This window comes from Bufo gargarizans, chromosome 3, assembly GCF_014858855.1.
Source record: "Bufo gargarizans isolate SCDJY-AF-19 chromosome 3, ASM1485885v1, whole genome shotgun sequence".
Lineage (NCBI taxonomy): Eukaryota > Metazoa > Chordata > Amphibia > Anura > Bufonidae > Bufo > Bufo gargarizans.
Window position 1 is genome coordinate 195,364,338 of NC_058082.1, and position 20,912 is coordinate 195,385,249.

The following is a 20,912-nucleotide window of genomic DNA, read 5'->3' on the forward strand; positions in this document are numbered from 1 at the left end:
AATTTTAAAGGAAAAATATGTTGATTCAAATTTTCACGGTGTCAACAAATCCCACAAAAAGTTGGGACAAGTAGCAATAAGAGGCTGGAAAAAGTAAATTTGAGCATAACGAAGAGCTGGATTAGGTCAATTGGCAACATGATTGGGTATAAAAAGAGCTTATCCGAGTGGCAGTGTCTCTCAGAAGCCAAGATGGGTAGAGGATCACCAATTCCCACAATGTTGCGCAGAAAGATAGTGGAGCAATATCAGAAAGGTGTTACCCAGCGAAAAATTGCAAAGACTTTGCATCTATCATCATCAACTGTGCATAACATCATCCGAAGATTCAGAGAATCTGGAACAATCTCTGTGCATAAGGGTCAAGGCCGTAAAACCATACTGGATGCCCGTGATCTCCGGGCCCTTAAACGACACTGCCCCACAAACAGGAATGCTACTGTAAAGGAAATCACAGAATGGGCTCAGGAATACTTCCAGAAACCATTGTCAGTGAACACAATACACCGTGCCATCCGCCATTGCCAGCTGAAACTCTACAGTGCAAAGAAGAAGCCATTTATAAGCAAGATCCACAAGCTCAGGCGTTTTCACTGGGCCAGGGATCATTTAAAATGGAGTGTGGCAAAATGGAAGAATGTTCTGTGGTCAGACGAGTCACGGTTCGAAGTTCTTTTTGGAAATCTGGGACGCCATGTCATCCGGACCAAAGAGGACAAGGACAACCCAAGTTGTTATCAACGCTCAGTTCAGAAGCCTGCATCTCTGATGGTATGGGGTTGCATGAGTGCGTGTGGCATGGGCAGCTTGCATGTCTGGAAAGGCACCATCAATGCAGAAAAATATATTCAGGTTCTAGAACAACATATGCTCCCATCCAGACGTCATCTCTTTCAGGGAAGACCCTGCATTTTTCAACAAGATAATGCCAGACCACATTCTGCATCAATCACAACATCATGGCTGCATAGGAGAAGGATCCGGGTACTGAAATGGCCAGTCTGCAGTCCAGATCTTTCACCTATAGAGCACATTTGGCGCATCATAAAGAGGAAGGTGCAACAAAGAAGGCCCAAGACGATTGAACAGTTAGAGGCCTGTATTAGACAAGAATGGGAGAGCATTCCTATTTCTAAACTTGAGAAACTGGTCTCCTCGGTCCCCAGACGTCTGTTGTGTGTTGTAAGAAGAAGGGGAGATGCCACACAGTGGTGAAAATGACCTTGTCCCAACTTTTTGGGGATTTGTTGACACCATGAAATTCTGATTCAACATATTTTTCCCTTAAAATGGTACATTTTCTCAGTTCAAACTTTTGTTCCGTGATTTATGTTGTATTCTGAATAAAATATTAGAAGTTGGCACCTCCACATCATTGCATTCAGTTTTTATTCACGATTTGTATAGTGTCCCAACTTTTTTGGAATCTGGTTTGTACTTGGAATAGCCCTGGATCAGAGACATCAGTGCATGGCATTGATGGAACAGCCAATACTCATAGTTAGAAAACTGGCAAAGGTCTAGGCCGGCAGAGTTCGTGCAAATCCGCGAAACAAACCAAATGTCAGGGCACGCGGCAAAGGATAAGTATGGTAAACAGGCACAGGTCAGATACACAGGCATACAGATAATTGTTTTTCTTACAGGCTCTAGCAAGATCTGTAGAGACCAGTGGAGATCAACTGCTCAGGCAAAGACTAAAAAAAAAAGCCAGGTATATATGGAAGCAGCTGATAAGCTCGCAGAACAGGAGAAGATTAACCCTAGCAGTGCTGCAGACAGATGTACAATGAATACAAGCCCTAATTCACACAAAGGAAGCTGGTGCTAAAATTCTAAAGAGGAACATTTTTTATTATATCTAGGTACCTTATGATTTCCCTAGCCACCATGCTTCCACACAAATGTGTAAATACCTTATATGTGAGATTGAGCATACATGGCTTCTACATGGCCTTCCTAATTTGTTCATCGAGAACAAGGCAGCAGTGGAACATTTAAATTGTCAGGCTTAGGCTACTTTCATACTCCCCTGCCAAAACAACCTGCCGAAACCGTACTACCATTTGCACACATGTGCTGCTGGAAGTCCGCCCGTCCGTCCCCATTCACTAAGCTTTTCCTACCAGAAAAGCTTACCGCGATGAAACAATATCAGTCACAAAATACCCATATAGTTTACATATAGTGATCCTATGCAAAAAAGAACACCCTACAGTAACGTACCCACTCAGTGTACATCAACATACACAAACAAAGGATAAACGGAGACTAAATTGGTTTAGTAGCAAAATGTAAATATACTTTATTCAATAATTCTCATAAAAAAATATATATATATGATGTAATACATCAGATAAAAAGGTGGACTGCACCTGAGGGGACATAACACAATAAACCAGTAGGCAGAGGGCAATAAGACAACCACAATTGGCTGGAATATACACTAAATACACTGATAATAGAAATATCACATAAATATCACAAGTATCCAGATCATATCAAAGTGCAAGTGCATGTCTCTATAAGTACACATGACTATGACTATCGATACCCTAAGAATGGAGCCGAAAATAAAGGTATATACAGTATATGTATACAGATCGGTCACTTAAATGACCGGGCCCACTAACAGTGAACACAAAATTCACAAGGAAGAAAGATCTCAACAAGTAAATACAAAGATCAATCTTCCTATAACATATAGCAAATGGCCAAGTGTGCCAAAAGTAACATATGCAGGCACCAACCACTTATGCAAAAAACGACCTCACACCATAAAGTAACATACCCATAAGCAGTAGTGTCCACCTCAGGAGAGCCACGTACCCCAACGTGCGTTTCGGCTAGAATGCCTTCCTCTGGGGGATGTGAAAGCAGCCTTACTAAACATTACATAGACAGCTACAAGCTCTTCTGATAAAAGAGGAATCTTTCATTTAGCAGATTTTACCACTTCTTTGTCTTCCTGGAGGTATTTGACCCTAAGGCTACTTTCACACTTGTGTTGTTAATTCCGGTATTGAGATCCGGCAGAGGATGTCAATATCGGAATTAAACGCATCTGTTCCGTTAGGATGTGGTGGTGTGAAATAAAAACGGATCCGTCACTAAATACATTGAATGTCAATGGGTGACAGATCCACTTTTTTAGGCTCCATAAAAAATTGATCCATCACCATTGACTTACATTGTTTTCCCGTTTTTATGACCAGACACAAAACGGAATGCTGCTGGAACTAAAGATATTCTGATGCATCCTGAACTGAACTCTTTCCATTCAGAATGCATGAGGACTAAACAGAAATGTATTTTTTTTTTCCTGTATTGAGAAGTATTCAACTTTTATTCCTGTGTTTTAAAGAGGACCTTTTATTGCAAAAATATGCAAAAAAATATACAATGTGAAACCTGCGTTCCCTGAATGTAATGGAGGCCAGTATGGTACCAGTTAATGTGGTATTTAGTGTTAGGTTCCCGTCTTACAGAGATCGCCTTGACGTTTGGCAGACGGGCCCAAATAATATTGTGCAAAATGTATTTGCCAAGCATATCAAATTTATAAGCGTAGCATTAGCACCAGAATACTCTATTACTTTGGCATTGTTGCACTTTATTTGGTTTGCAGAGTGCTGTTGCATTGTATATTTTTTTGCTTTCAGCTATGGCAACGCGCACCTGCGCACTGGATGTGCTGACTGACCCCCAATTTTTCTTTGCAATATATATATATATATATATATATATATATATATATGTATATATATGTAATGACCGGCAACACACACAGGGAGGAAAACAGGGAAAGCCCTGCACAAGGGAGAGGGAAAGGTGGTGACCCCTAACTCACCTTGCAGCTGGTACCTGCCTGCCCTGTCGTCCCTAGACGGGTTCCTCACCCGTGCGGCGATCACGTGCCTAAACCCTGGCTTTCCCTGAAATGAGCCCTAGATAATGAACGGGCCGGTGGGATCGCTAGTCCTCACCACTGCACTAAGAGGGAAACACCAGGGAGAGGACAGACAAACACAGACAAACACAAACACCCAGGTGGACGGCAACAATTGTCCACAAAGGTCCAACAGGGATCCGGAGGGTAGCGTTCTAAGGCAACACTCAGAGAACGCAGCAACACAGCTCCAGTGGGTCAGAATAGATGTCCAGGCAGGAAGCTCTATATCTGGCAACCAGAGAAGTGTGAGAGGGGAATATAAGGAGGATTGGGAGTGCTGGACAAGGAACAGCTGAGAGAAGGAGCTACGGATCCCTGAGTGAGCCAAAAGGGTTTGTAAAGCAAACCCAGAAAGCTACAATAAGGAAACTTCCCTATCTGACATAGAGCGTGCAGCCAACCGCTGCGACCTCCTGACCCCGGGTACAACGGAGTCAGGCGTGGCTCTTGACACCCTCGTGACAGTACCCCCCTCTCTACGAGGGGCCTCCGGACACTCAGGACCAGGTCTCTCAGGATGAGAGGCATGAAAAATCCGGACTAGCCTGTCGGCGTTTACCTCAGACGCAGGAACCCACATTCTTTCCTCGGGACCGTAACCTCTCCAGTGCACCAGATATTGGAGAGAGCGGCGGACCCGACGAGAATTAACAATTTTGGATATCTGAAATTCCAAACTACCATCCACGACAACAGGAGGGGGTGGCAGCGGTGACGGTTCTAGAGGTGGAACATATTTTTTGAGTAACGACTTATGAAAGACATTATGGATTTTAAAAGTCTGAGGTAACTCCAGGCGAAAAGCCACGGGGTTGATGATGGCTACAATCTTGTAAGGACCAATAAACCTAGGACCCAGTTTCCAAGAGGGAACCTTCAACTTGATATTCCTTGTAGACAGCCACACATAGTCATTCACTCCTAGGTCCGGACCTGGCGACCGTCTCTTATCAGCCATGCATTTGTATTTACCTCCCATATTTTTCAAGTTAGCTTGCACCTTCTGCCATACTGATGAAAGAGATGACGAAAACCGTTCCTCTTCGGGAACCCCAGAAGACCCCCCCTCTTTGAAAGTACAGAATTGGGGATGAAAACCATATGCACCAAGAAAAGGTGACTTGCCAGTGGATTCCTGACAGCGATTATTTATGGCAAACTCAGCTAACGGTAAATATGACGACCACAACTCTTGGTTTTCAGACACAAAACATCTTAGATATGTCTCCAGGTTTTGGTTGGTACGCTCAGTCTGTCCATTCGACTGAGGATGGAAAGCTGAGGAAAAGGACAAGTGAACCCCTAAACGGGAACAAAAAGCTTTCCAAAATTTAGAAATAAACTGGGTTCCCCGGTCCGAAACAACATCGGAGGGGACCCCGTGAAGCTTCACGATCTCACTGACGAATACCTGAGCAAGAGTTTTAGCATTAGGTAGTGCGGGTAACGCAATAAAGTGTGCCATTTTGCTAAACCTGTCCACTACTACCAAAATCACTGTTTTACCCACAGACAAAGGTAAGTCAGTGATAAAATCCATAGACAGATGTGTCCATGGTCTATTGGGAATGACGAGTGGTAATAGAGACCCTGCAGGACGTGTATGTGAAACTTTTGCGCGCGCACAGGTAGAACAAGAAGACACAAAATCCAATACATCCTGACGCAACCTTGGCCACCAAAAACGACGAGACAATAGCTCTAAGGTTGCTTTACTACCCGGGTGCCCAGCAAGTGCCGAATTATGATGTTCCTTTAATAATTCGAGACGTAGGTTCAACGGTACAAACAACTTCTCTGAAGGGCAAGAGACCGGGGCGTCCCCCTGGGCCTCTAACACCTTCCCCTCCAAGGCAGAGTGTACCGCAGAGACAACTACTCCTCTTTGTAGAATGGGTACCGGATCACTCACATTACCCCCTCCAGGGAAACAACGAGATAGTGCATCAGCCTTGGTATTCGTTACCCCAGGACGATAGGTAATCACAAAGTTAAACCTGGTAAAAAATAGCGACCACCTAGCCTGTCTAGGGGTGAGACGCTTAGCTGATTCGAGGTACAGCAGATTTTTGTGGTCCGTAAACACAGTGACGGGGTGGACTGGCCCCTCTAAAAAGTGACGCCACTCCTCAAACGCAAGTTTAATAGCTAACAGTTCCCTATTGCCAATATCGTAGTTCTGTTCCGCTGCAGATAGTTTTTTAGAAAAGAAAGCACAAGGACGCCATTTGCCAGGAGACGGACCCTGAGACAGCACAGCCCCCACTCCCACCTCTGATGCATCGACTTCAACAATAAAAGGCTGAGAGACATCAGGTTGGACTAGTACAGGTGCTGAGGTAAACCTCTCTTTTAGAGAGGAAAAAGCAACTTTAGCGGCGTCAGACCATTTAGAAAAATCAGTCCCCTTCCTAGTCATGTCAGTAAGGGGTTTTACGATCACCGAATAATTTTTAATGAATTTCCTATAGAAATTCGCAAAGCCCAAGAACCGTTGTAGTGCTTTGAGGTTCTCAGGAAGATCCCAATCCAAAATTGCCTGGACCTTCCTAGGATCCATACGGAAACCTGACGCAGATAAATAATAACCTAGGAATTGTATCTCCTGAACGGCAAAAACACATTTTTCAATTTTAGCATATAATTCATTCGTCCGTAGGACCTGTAGTACTTGTCTGACATGCTCCTCATGTGCTTTCAGATCAGACGAATAAATTAAGATATCATCTAGGTATATTACCACAAACCTGCCGATTAGATGACTAAAAATGTCATTAACGAAATGTTGAAAGACGGCAGGAGCATTGGTCAGGCCGAAAGGCATAACTAGATTTTCATAATGCCCCTCAGGGGTGTTAAAAGCTGTCTTCCACTCATCCCCCTCCTTGATACGAATCAGATTGTAGGCCCCCCTAAGATCGAGTTTGGAGAACCACCTAGCACCCGCAATCTGGTTAAACAGGTCAGGAATGAGAGGAAGAGGGTATGGGTCTCGGATGGTTATCCGATTTAATTCACGAAAATCTAGGCAAGGACGCAGGCCCCCATCTTTCTTTTTAACAAAGAAAAACCCTGCAGCCACGGGTGAAGAAGAGGGTCTGATGTGTCCCTTAGCCAAACTCTCGGAGATATAATCCTTCATGGCTTGTCTCTCTGGACCTGAAAGATTATATAACCTGGTCTTGGGTAATTTTGCGCCGGGAATGAGGTTAACCGGGCAATCATAAGGACGATGAGGTGGTAACTTCTGACAACCCTTTTCAGAAAAAACGTCCTCAAAGTCCGAAACAAATGTAGGTAGGGTAGTTATGGAGGCGACTAAGCAATTGCTATTTAAGCAATTTTCTCTGCACGGCTCGCTCCACTCCAATATCTCCCTGGCCTGCCAATCCACCACTGGATTGTGCGCTACCAACCAGGGTAGGCCCAGCACCACCGGAGTGGGAAGCCCCTCCAGAACATAACATGAAAGCATCTCGTTATGGTGGTCCCCTACCCGAAGGTGTAAATTATGAACGATGTGGGTGAGGTCTCTCTGAGACAGAGGAGCAGAATCTATAGCAAATATGGGAATAGGTCTCTGTAACGTACAGAGAGACAAACCCATAGTGCGGGCAAAATGGGCATCTATCAAATTTACCCCTGCTCCACTGTCTAGAAAGAAAGAAACAGTCTCTGTCTTATCACCAAAAACAATAACCGCTGGCAACAAAAATTGCGATGTACGTATGGAGGAAACGTATACCCCCCGGCTGACATCCTCCACACAGCCTGGGGTTAGTAGTTTTCCGACGGTTTTTCGTTTCTGAGGAAAGAAGGACAGACGTTAATGAAATGACCCCTCTCCCCACAAAAAAAACAACCCCCACGCCTACGGCGAACCTCAGTAGGACGGACCTGACGAGTAGTTCCTCCTAGCTGCATAGGCTCGTCTATGTCCGTACAGACTAACTGCTGCTTGGGAGGGGTTATCAATGGCTCCGGTTTTTTCAACCTGTCCCTAAGGCGTCTATCTATACGGATAGAAAGGGACATAACTGCATCAAGGGAAAAGGGGGTCTCATACAATGCAAGCGCATCCTTAACCCTTTCGGATAACCCAGAGCAGAACTGACTCCTGAGAGCCGGGTCGTTCCATTGGGTATCCGTAGCCCACCTACGGAAGTCAGAGCAATACTCCTCTACCGGCCGCTCTCCTTGTAGGAGTCTCCGTAATTTTGATTCAGCCAGTGCGACTCGGTCAGGGTCGTCATATATGAGACCCAAGGCCCCGAAAAACTCATCCACTGACCGAAGAGCCTGGGAATCAGTAGGTAAAGAGAACGCCCAGGACTGCGGGTCCCCCTGCAGCAGGGAAATAACAACACCCACCCGCTGTTCTTCATTACCAGAGGAGTAAGGACGCAGTTTAAAGTATAGTTTACAGGCCTCACGGAACGTCAAAAACTTGTCCCTTCCCCCAGAAAATCTGTCAGGGAGAGGGACCTTGGGTTCCGCAACAACCTGGTTACCAGTAGCAACCGCTGGGCTTGCGGTCTGTTGTAATTGCTGCTGTTGCTGGAGGACCGACGCCTTCAATCCTGCCACCTCCAAAGACAGGCCATGAAATTGTTCGGACAGAGCAGCAATTGGATCCATACTGGATTCTAAGTAGGTAAAAAAAAATTTTTTTTTATTTTTTATTTTTAATTTTTTTTACCTACACAAAAATAAGGGCCAGATATAATGTAATGACCGGCAACACACACAGAGAGGAAAACAGGGAAAGCCCTGCACAAGGGAGAGGGAAAGGTGGTGACCCCTAACTCACCTTGCAGCTGGTACCTGCCTGCCCTGTCGTCCCTAGACGGGTTCCTCACCCGTGCGGCGATCACGTGCCTAAACCCTGGCTTTCCTTGAAATGAGCCCTAGATAATGAACGGGCCGGTGGGATCGCTAGTCCTCACCACTGCACTAAGAGGGAAACACCAGGGAGAGGACAGACAAACACAGACAAACACAAACACCCAGGTGGACGGCAACAATTGTCCACAAAGGTCCAACAGGGATCCGGAGGGTAGCGTTCTAAGGCAACACTCAGAGAACGCAGCAACACAGCTCCAGTGGGTCAGAATAGATGTCCAGGCAGGAAGCTCTATATCTGGCAACCAGAGTGTGAGAGGGGAATATAAGGAGGATTGGGAGTGCTGGACAAGGAACAGCTGAGAGAAGGAGCTACGGATCCCTGAGTGAGCCAAAAGGGTTTGTAAAGCAAACCCAGAAAGCTACAATAAGGAAACTTCCCTATCTGACATAGAGCGTGCAGCCAACCGCTGCGACCTCCTGACCCCGGGTACAACGGAGTCAGGCGTGGCTCTTGACACCCTCGTGACAATATATATATATATATATATATATTTATATCAAGGAGACATAAGAACAGAGCTACACCTTCAAATACGTACGAGACACTGACAACACTTATCTACCAAGCTTTGAGTGAGTTCATTTTCAGATAACTAGCATTCCCACTGAGTGAACATTGTAACTAAATTTAGGCCACTCTTGGCAAAAGATTACAGTTGCATTAAAACAAGTGGCCAACGTATCAAACAAAAGACAGAGAACATTCCAGGATCTATATATATTCAGATCTGGAAAAGACAAGACGATAGCAGCCAGCCTCATGCTATATACAGCCGTTTGCTTCTGATTCACACTAACTAACCCATTCAAACTAACGGTGGGCTTCATATACAGACAGCTGTCGCTGCATGGTGTAAGATAATATATGTTGAAAATACATTTTGGTTCCTGTGTTCAGGTTGTTATTTATTCGGAGGGCTCTGTAAGAATGCCGCTTGCCAGACTTTAGAATACAATATACTATACACTGCAGAGAAAAGGAGGCAGGCAATTTCATGAAGTCAGGTTCCAGCACTTGGTACACATGAGACAAAAAGTTGAGATGTCAGCAGGTAGAACATGTTGTTTCTTTTCGTGTTGGAAAATTCTGGCTTTCCCATCTCCAGTTTGAGAGGTAGGGGGTCACCAGTAGAGCTTTCACCCCAAAAGGATGGAAACACCCCAAGGTCAGCCCTGTGGAGTTTTTTTTTATTACAATTTGCTAACATTTACTATGAGACATTGTAATAATTATGCCACAGATATAAACACATCTGCTTCAATATGTAGACATTAAAGTTCAAGCAAACTCATGTATACATGGTAAAATAGGCATTGGAAAGGCTGATATCCAAGGCTGGCTCCAGGATTTCTGCTCTGGTTTTGCAGTTTGAATGCCACAGGTCTATTCCTATTCACCATGGCTAGAGTGCTGACACTTATTTTTAATTACATGGAATTACAAAAGTATTCAGATCCAGGTGCTGGTTTAATTGAGGACCAAGGGACGTATTTGTCCCATGTTTTTAATTGCCTGTATCGTCTAGCTTTTTGCCAGTTATTTCATGAAATGGCTTAGTTACAGCAACTGAAGTGTACGAACTTCAGTTGCTGTAACAAAAAAAATGTAGCTTCTTTTGGCCTTCCATTAAAAGTGACCTAAATAGTCACATTTGTCCCGTGTCATAACTCCTCCCCAAAAAATGTTGTTCAAATACATTCTTAAAGGGAACCTGGCACCGGGATTTTGTGTATAGAGCTGAGGACATGTGTTGCTAGAAGACCACTAGCCAGGGCCGGCCTTTGGGGTGTGCGGGCTGTGCGGCCGCACAGGGCGCCATAGCAACAGGGGCGCCGGGCGGCCGACAGCCCGCAATGTAATATGGGCAGGCGAGGCGGCACTTATGTTTTCCCACGGGGCGGGCGGGCCCCCGCCCCCTCCATCTCCCCCTCCCCTGTATTCAGCAGGGGGCGCACGTTGCGGTTTAAAAAAAAAAAACTTCGGGCGGCGGGCGGCTGGCGGCGCCCCTCATTCTGCGCCGCCTGAGTGGCTGAGGCTGAGCGCCTGCCTGCGCCTGCTGTGTGCTGTTAGTGTAGCGTGGCCGAGCTCTGTTCGATCCGCGGTACAGGAGCTTTTGTTTCCTGTACCCGGCCGGACTGACAGGAAGTGCTCACTTAGTGTGCACTTCCTGTCAGTCCGGCCGGGTACAGGAAACAAATGCTCCTGTACTGCGGATCGAACAGAGCTCGGCCACGCTACACTAGAGGTGGAAAAGAGAGTGGGAGGGGGGAGGAAATAATGAGAGTGATGGGGGGGGGGAGAGAAATAATGAGAGTGATGGGGGGGGGGGAGAAATAATGAGAGTGATCATGGGGGGGGGAGAAATAATGAGAGTGATGGGGGGGGGGGAGAAATAATGAGAGTGATGGGGGGGGGAGAAATAATGAGTGATGGGGGGGGGAGAGAAATAATGAGAGTGATGGGGGGGGGGAGAAATAATGAGAGTGATGGGGGGGGGAGAAATAATGAGAGTGATGGGGGGGAGAAATAATGAGAGTGATGGGGGGGAGAAATAATGAGAGTGATGGGGGGGGGAATAATGAGAGTGAGGGGGGGGAGAATAATGAGAGTGAGGGGGGGGGGAGAATAATGAGAGTGATGGGGGGGAGAGAATAATGAGAGTGATGGGGGGAGAGAATAATGAGAGTGATGGGGGGAGAGAATAATGAGAGTGATGGGGGGAGAGAATAATGAGAGTGATGGGGGGGAGAGAATAATGAGAGTGATGGGGGGAGAGAATAATGAGAGTGATGGGGGAGAGAATAATGAGAGTGATGGGGGGGAGAGAATAATGAGAGTGATGGGGGAGAGAGAATAATGAGAGTGATGGGGGGAGAATAATGAGAGTGATGGGGGAAATAATGAGAGTGATGGCGGGGGGGAAATAATGAGAGTGATGGCGGGGGGGAAATAATGAGAGTGATGGGGGGGAGAATAATGAGAGTGATGGGGGGGGAGAATAATGAGAGTGATGGGGGGGGAGAATAATGAGAGTGATGGGGGGAGAATAATGAGAGTGATGGGGGGAGAATAATGAGAGTGATGGGGGGGAGAATAATGAGAGTGATGGGGGGGAGAATAATGAGAGTGATGGGGGGGGAGAATAATGAGAGTGATGGGGGGGAGAATAATGAGAGTGATGGGGGGGGGAGAATAATGAGAGGATGGGGGGAGAATAATGAGAGTGATGGGGGGGAGAATAATGAGAGTGATGGGGGGGGGAGAATAATGAGAGTGATGGGGGGGGGGAGAATAATGAGAGTGATGGCGGGGGGGGGAAATAATGAGAGTGATGGGGGGGGAGAATAATGAGAGTGATGGGGGGGGAGAATAATGAGAGTGATGGGGGGGAGAATAATGAGAGTGATGGGGGGAGAATAATGAGAGTGATGGGGGGGAGAATAATGAGAGTGATGGGGGGGGAGAATAATGAGAGTGATGGGGGGGAGAATAATGAGAGTGATGGGGGGAGAATAATGAGAGTGATGGGGGGGAGAATAATGAGAGTGATGGGGGGGGAGAATAATGAGAGTGATGGGGGGAGAATAATGAGAGTGATGGGGGGGGAGAATAATGAGAGTGATGGGGGGGGAGAATAATGAGAGTGATGGCGGGGGGGGGAAATAATGAGAGTGACAATGGAGTCCCCAGAGCCAGACTGCAGCCAGAGTCCAGATCATCTTATTGTCCTGGTGGTAAGTAGACAATGCAATATGTTTATTATTTAATTGTTTAGTTATTAATACTACATTGGAAACTAATTTTCTCAGCTGGACACCGGCCGACATGCGCTGGGGGCCTCACCAGCGGTTAGGGTAGGGAAAAAGCACTGGCCCGTACGTAAATTTTTCCCTTCCCTAACCGCTGGTGAGGCTCCCGGTGCATGCGCAGTGTCGGCCGGTGTTCAGCTGAAAACATCCATCCGATCACTGCGCATTGGCCCATAGTTTTTCCCTACCCTAACCGCCGGCGAGGCTCCTGGCGCATGCGCTGCTGTGAAATTTCCCTAACCTGTCGTTGTGCGCCTGCGCGATGCTGCACACCTCCTCACGTCATGTCCGGTGCGACCGGAAGTGACGAGGGTAGGGAAATCTCACGAACTAGGGAAGTATAACATTACACCGGCCTTTGGGGTGTGAGGGCTGGTAACTACTTGGTTGGATAGTCAGCCAGCCTATGCCATGATGCCAGCAACAAGCATTTTTATTTTTATTTTTTTGGGGGGGGGGGGGCGCGCCACAAGGTTAGCTCGCACAGGGCGCCTGAACACCTAAGGCCGGCCCTGCCACTAGCACATCCGCAATACCCAGTCCCCATATCTCTGTGTGCTTTTATTGTGTCAAAAAAACAATTTGATACATATGCAAATTAACCTGAGATGAGTCCTGTCCCTGACTCATCTCACATACAGGACTCATCTTGGGGTAATTTGCATATGTATCAAATAGTTTTTTTGACACAATCAAAGCACACAGAGCTATGGGGACTGGGTATTGCGGATGTGCTGGCGGCCATCTAGCAACCCATGTACTCAGCTCTATACACAAAATCCCGGTGACAGGTTCCCTTTAAATGAAAAAAAATAATATTTTTTTTATATTGACGATGGTAATCTTATGGTCCTCAAAGGGTTAAAAACTGCCGAATATTTTTCATGGGACACCCCTTTTAAAGTGAGGATTACATTACCCTTAAAGGGATATTCTGGTTACTACAAGTTATCCTCTATCCACTAGATAGAGATTAACTAACTAATCAGTGGGGTCTGACTGTTGGGAGACAGGGGAATTCAACTCCCCTTGGCTGGATCAATGGGGGTCCCAGCAATCAGACCCCCACCGGTCAATTAGTTATCCCCTATCCCGCAGATTGGGGTTAACTTGTTGTAATCAGAATATTCATTTAAGTCTCTGGACTAATTCCACTTCTGAGCAGGAGTAATTCAGGTAATGGAGCAGGGCAGTGGCATGCAAATCATCAGAGGATGTGAACCCACTGCGCCACTGACCTTCTATACTCTGGAGGGGCGTGTCTAAGCAACTACCTGGTTTTCACTAGAGCCTCTAGTGGTGAGGATAGACTTGAGCAGTTAGAGTAGTTGCCAGGAGCTACTCCAGAGCAATCCCTGAGTCAATGGCAGCTGGTCTAGGCGGACCAGAAAATACCTGGGACCGCAAGTACAAGCGTAGTCAGGTGGCAGAGACATTACCAGGAGCGACGATGCAGGACACAAGTATAAGTGTCCTTGCAGGAGAGCCAGGGTTGGTCAGCGAGGTCACCTGACCTAACCCACTCAGCTCAGGGAGTGATGCTCTCCACCCTTAGAGTAATGGAACATGAAACCAGCCGAACACAGGCTGTGACCGGGACTGAGTTGAAGCTGTGGAGCGGAATCCTCAGAAGCAATGCACACACCCTGACAGAGTCCAGGACTGCAGCGGTAGGCGGGGGAACAGCGGCGCTCTGCAGCCGCCGTTACATCAACAGACTGGGTGCTGTTTATGGCAGAAGCTGTTACAATGTACTGATCGCCGGGCCACCATTCTGTAGCTTACACAATTTTGTATTCATATTTGGAATCATTTGGTTTAGAAAGGAAAGCAGTTGATAATGAGAGAAGAGGAGTGTTGTATGCAGGTCTATATTTACAACAGGTACTGACCACCGTAATGACTAGTGACGAGTGAACTTGTGGTTTCAAGTTCGGCGTACAAGGTTCGGGTTATCTAAGAATTCCTTTATGGATTCCGCTACCACAGACCATAAACTATGGGCCGTGGTAGAGGAATCCATAACGAAATTCTTAGATAATCCAAACCTGAACTTGTACGCTGAACTTGAAAACACAAGTTTCCTCAACACTAGTAATGACTGCTCGTATATCACTGGATTATATACGCTGAATAACAGCTGCCCAGTTCTCTCCATTGAGTAGAGTTTCTGACTATTGGAACTGACAGTGGTGCAGAACATTTTCTGGATCTACCGTTCAGCATGTTACCAGTGGGGGTTCTATTCTCAGGTGTCTCTTAAAAAACAGGTACTGGGTAATTACCCAGTATGCAACAGCCTAATTCTAATCCCATTTCTCTGCATAGGTCATCAGTATTTGATTGGTGGGAGTCCAACACCCAGGACCCCCGCTGACCAGCTCGTAGTAGTGCCGTGGCCTTCTCACAGCTTTCCCTAGGCCATATGATGTCACGTTCATTGGTCACATGGCCTAGGAGTAGCTCAGCCCCATTGAAGTTAATGGAGCTAAGCTACAATACCAAGCACAGCCGCTATACTATATATGGCGCTGTGTTCTGTGAGCAGAGAGAAGACTGGGTGCGTCAGTGCCTTCTCAAATAGCTGATCGACAGGGGCCTGGGAGTTGGACCCCCACCAATCAGAAAAAGCCTTTTAATGCCTGGGGAGCACAAATGAAAACTGTGGTTTCACATCCAGGCTTCCCAGGAACCCTGGGGTTCATTGAGCTCTGATAAGGGATTCCCCAGAAGATAACAACACCTGTCTCTTTGCAATAGACCAGCTGATTTCAGCCTGCTCAAAAATACTGTGCAAAGCAGTAAGGCCAAGTTCACATTTCAGTTATTAGGTCAGTTATTTCCATCAGTTATTGTGAGCCAAAACCAGTAGTGAATCCTCCACAGAGATAAAATATAATGGAAAGATTTCCTCTTGTTCTGTGTTTTCGACCCGCACCTGGTTTTGGCTGACAATAACTGTTAAAAATAACTGACCACATAACTGAAGTGTGAACTTGGCCTTAACTTACGGTATCTGAGCCAAATTATATCACGGGACAAGAATTATACCCACCACTACACCAAGCTTCTTTGAGGCAGCAGTAAGAATTCCAGGACTGGAAACATTTGTCAGGAGTTCCCCAGTGTTAATAAGTAGTGATGAGCGACTCTGGTTCTGCTGGACACCAGCTGGAATAGAAGCTGAGTTCGGATCCATGTTTTAAAGTGGTTTTCAACTTTAAAAATCAAATACCGAAGTTATTCAACAAAGTCCTTCGCGACTTCACAAATAGCTAACTTTGCCTCATCAGAGGCCGTACATTTTGCTGTACGGAGACGGATCTTTATACAGCATTCATACGAAGTTTTGAGCGAAGCGACTTTAGATCTAGGATCCAAAGCTCGCTGCGCTCATCACTAGTAATACGGTTTGGAATCTCTGGGTATAATCAGTCCAGAGCAGTAGAAGGGAGCAGAATACAATCAGACATGCTGAACTCAATCAGTGTCCTTTCCCAGCAAGACGTCACTGGAGCGTGGGGTGGCTCCACACCAAGTACTTAACACTAGACCACCAAGGATTTTACAGTTATCCCTCCTACTACCCTAAACTACCAGGGACTTAATAATTAAACCCTTTACTGCGCTAAGCTAGCAGGAACGTAAACACTAACCCTTTCACTGCCCTAGACCACCAGGGATTCAGTCATTAATCCCTTCCCTTGACCTTCATCTCTTTTTATTCAGCCTCAATGTCTCTAAAACCACATCTTCTCTAAAAACGCTCCTTGTGGAGATGTCAGGTGGTCAGTAAGAAGTTGCAACTAACAATTGTAAACTTGTTCTCTTGTTGCTAGCTTAACATGATAAATATGTCTTTACAACATAATGTACTTACTTTTAGATTTAAGAGTCTTACCTGTGACAAGAGCTTCTGCAGTAGCCATATGCATTAGCGTGTTGTGACTGACTGGCCATTTTTCGGCTGATAGCACCAACTTTTCTAAACTTCCTAGTTCTTTCACCTCCTCAAGAATCTTTACACCTGAACAGCAAATTTCCGAGCTAAAGTTTCTATATCCCAACGAATCACCCACCGCAGCCAGGAGCATAGCAGCTGTAAATTTCTCCATGATGAGAGGACTTCGCAGCTCGTACTTCTCTTTTGTCTGGCAATCACCAGGTCTAACTTTAGTGAGACTCTATGGCTGGCAGAGCTCCTGTCACTGGCTATAAATGGCACTGCTGCCCTTATCGCAGCCTGTTACATCCCTCTTTGCTAGTGTTTCTCTAACTGGACATTGTCTAGTCACACCACTACTGTCCAATGGAATATATGGATTACTGCTACTTTCCCTGTTATTACAGGCCAGTTTGTAAGGTTTGTTAGATTAGGATTACTGCAGACTATGACCTGAGCAGTGCAATCACATGCAAATTGTGGAACTCTAGACATAGCAGACTTTTTCAGTATTGCAAATTTGTGGATTCCACAGCAAAATTCACATATTGTTTTTTTTTTTCACAGCAAAATTCACCCCTTCAATGTATACAAGTGAAATCCGCTGTAATATTATCTGAACAGGAAGATACAAGAGCACATAGGCCTCTTTCACGCGGGTGTTGCGGGAAAATGTGCGGGTGCGTTGCGGGAACACCCGCGATTTTTCTGCCCGAGTGCAAAACATTGTAATGCGTTTTGCACTTGCGTGAGAAAAATCGCACATGTTTGGTACCCAAACCCGAACTTCTTCACAGAAGTTCAGGCTTGGGATCGATGTTCTGTAGATTGTATTATTTTCCCTTATAACATGGTTATAGGGGAAAATAATAGCATTCTGAATACAGAATGCATAGTAAAATAGCGCTGGAGGGGTTAAAAAAATAAATAAAAACAATTTAACTCACCTTAGTCCACTTGATTGCGTAGCCCAGCATCTCTTCTGTCTCCTTTGCTGAACAGGACCTGTGGTGAGCATTCATTGCAGGAATAGGACCTGTGGTGACGTCACTCCGGTCATCACATGATCCATCACCATGGTAGAAGATCATGTGATCGAACATGTGATGACCAGAGTGACGTCACCACAGATCCTGTTCAGCAAAGGAGACAGACGAGATGCTGGGCAACGCGATCAAGTGGACTAAGGTGAGTTAAAAAAAGTATTTATTTTTTTAACCCCTCCAGCGCTATTTTACTATGCATTCTATATTCAGAATGCTATTATTTTCCCTTATAACCATGTTATAAGGGAAAATAATAATGATCGGGTCTCCATCCCGATCGTCTCCTAGCAACGGTGCGTGAAAATCGCACCGCATTCGCACATGCTTGCGGATGCTAGAGATTTTCACGCAACCCCATTCATTTCTATGGGGCCTGCGTTACGTGAAAAACGCACAAAATAGAGCATGCTGCGATTTTCACGCAATGCACAAGTGATGCGTGAAAATCACCGCTAATGTGAACAGCCCCAAAAAAAATGAATGGGTCGGTATTCAGTGCGGGTGCAATGCGTTCAACTCACGCATCGCATCCGCGCGGAATACTCCCCCGTGTGAAAGGGGCCGTACAGTTGGGACCTCAGTGGAAGAGTCTGCAGTCAGTCAGGCAATCCACACAGGTTAGATGAAACAGAGAATTTAGGTAAAGCCCCAGAGAATCAGGGCTGGTTCTAGGTGAAATGGGGCCCTGGGACAAAAAACAATAAGGGCGCCCCCCCCCCTTCCCACATGACACTTGCTGACCTTAATGTCCCGTATTGTAAACAAATGCAAGTGGCAAAGCAACATGTACAAGTAAAAATGTATTTAATATTTATCAATCCCACCAAAATCAGTTAGGTCTGGCAGAGTTGTGTCTTGATTGGTATTGCAGATGGGGTATATGGAGCTTGGGTCTCTTGATGAAACAACCCCTTTAAAGGGGTAATCCCACAAATCCATTGCAATTCATAACCTGCTTAAATGTTTGTTTAAATTAGCTTTTTATTCACATATTTTGCCCCTGACCATAAGGCTAGCAGGTCTATGGTCTTGGCAGAAAACTTAGGGGCACATCTATTAAGACCGGCGTTTTAGAATTCCCGCTCTTAGTTAGGACCTGGCAGTGGACCACTGAAATTATGTAGAGGCGCTGGCCTATATACATAACTTCGGCGTATATACCATGATTCTAAATGTAATACAGCTTTCCTGCCGTCTTACATTTAGACCTACCGGCCTGTCCTCTTCCCTGCCACACCCTCTTTGTTAGACCTGGCTTGAACGGGGAAGAAGCACATGCACATCATGAGTCATCCCAGGCACCATCTCACCCGTGCCAGTGCCAGTGTACTAGCCCGCCCTGGTTCTGTTTGGAGTCAGTTGGACTGCAGAAATGTGCATTTGGAAGTGGGGGGGGAGGGGGCCAGTTACTGGTAAATTGGTTGATTAAATTGGATCGGATCCATCACAGGCACCATCTCACCCGTGCCAGTGTACAGTACACTGGCACTGGGAAGGGTGAGATGGTGCCTGGGATGGATCCGATCCAGTTTAATCAACCAACCTACCAGTAACTGCCCCCCCCCCCCCAAATGCACATTTCTCTAGTCCAACTGACTCCAAACAGAACCAGGGCCGCAAGGCGGGCTAGTACACTAGGACGGGTGAGATGGTGCCTGGGACTAAGTGAGTGGGAATGGATTGATCCGATACAGTTTAATAATAACCAACCTACCAGTAACTGGTCTGTTCTGTACTTTGGAAATTGGAAGTGGATGTGGAACTTGGCTGGCTTCCTGCTGCCTGTCTTCTGTGGGTGGCAGGCTGCGGGCCCTCCCTGGCAGAGTCAGACTCAGACTGTGGGCTGTGGCTGGCTGCCAATGGCGCTTGCTCCTAAGTTCTTCAAGTTCTCTGCTCTGGAGGGAGGGGCCTGTGGCAACGTCAGACAGACGCGAGACGTGCCTGCCTGTGCCGTGCGTGCTGCTCCAGCCACTGCTCTCAGTCTCAAGTCTTTTAAAGAGACAGGCAGGTCAGGTAGAGCGGCCGCCGGCGGGGGCCCTCCAGTTTAATTACATTACTCCAGACCGGACCGCCCGGGACTCCTGCGGGGTATTATCACTGCAGCGCCACCACACTGTCCTGTCCCACACAGAAAGAAATAGAATTATAGAATAGTAGTTAGTTGCGGGCCGGCGCTGGGGGCCCCTAAGGAGTCGGGGGCCCAGGGGCAATTGTCCCCCTTGCCTCTATGGAAGCGCCGGCCCCGATCAAGGTTTGGGGCTGCTTTGCTTCCTCATGGCCTGGAACCTTGTAATGATTGAGGGAACAATGAATTCTAAGGAGGAAAAAAAAAACATTTTAGAGAAGAATGTAAGGGCAGCAATCCATGACCTCAAGCTGAAGAGATGATGGGAGATGCAACAAGACTGTGACCACGCAAGTAAATCAGCTAAAAAAGATTTGTGCTTTGGAATTGCTAAGTAACAGTCCTGACCTTACCCCTACAACATGCAAGGCATCCCAGAAGTATCGATAAATCAAAACAAGTTTGCAAGCAGGAATGGTCCAAAATGACTCAACATTGTACAAATTATTTGCAGCTCTAGGAAATGATTTGTGGAGGTGATTGCCCCTTTCAGGACCTGTTCATTAACCCTTTCAGGAATTTTCAGTTTTTGTGTTTTCTTATAAATAGCTGCACCATAGTCAGCTCAGCTATCCAGATATAGCTGCACAATATTCAGCTATCCGGACATAGCTGTACAATAGTCAGCTATCCAGACATAGCTGCACAATAGTCAGCTACCCAGACATAGCTGTACAATAGTCAGCTACCCAGACATAGCTGTACAATAGTCAGCTACCCAGACATAGCTGTACAATAGTCAGCTACCCAGACATAGCTGTACAATAGTCAGCTACCCAGACATAGCTGTACAATAGTCAGCTAACCAGACATAGCTGCACAATAGTCAGCTACCCAGACATAGCTGTACAATAGTCAGCTACCCAGACATAGCTGCACAACAGTCAGCTACCCAGACATAGCTGTACAATACTCAGCTATCCGGACATAGCTGTACAATAGTCAGCTACCCAGACATAGCTGTACAATAGTCAGCTATCCGGACATAGCTGCACAATAGTCAGCTACCCAGACATAGCTGTACAATAGTCAGCTACCCAGACATAGCTGTACAATAGTCAGCTACCCAGACATAGCTGCACAATAGTCAGCTATCCAGACATAGCTGCACAACAGTCAGCTATCCAGACA

General features: G+C 46.2%; 1 protein-coding gene across 2 annotated transcripts in view; it reads right to left on the reverse strand.

The window, feature by feature from the left end:
* Positions 1–16,860, reverse strand: part of ADPRHL1 (ADP-ribosylhydrolase like 1) — a 68,688-nt gene extending 51,828 nt beyond the window's left edge. For both annotated transcript variants that reach the window (XM_044286430.1, XM_044286431.1), the window contains exon 1: positions 16,569–16,860. In XM_044286430.1, coding sequence (XP_044142365.1) covers positions 16,569–16,782 — 214 coding nt within the window. In that variant the 5' untranslated portion in view covers positions 16,783–16,860. The remainder of the gene's footprint in view (positions 1–16,568) is intronic.
* Positions 16,861–20,912: the final 4,052 nt, after the last annotated feature.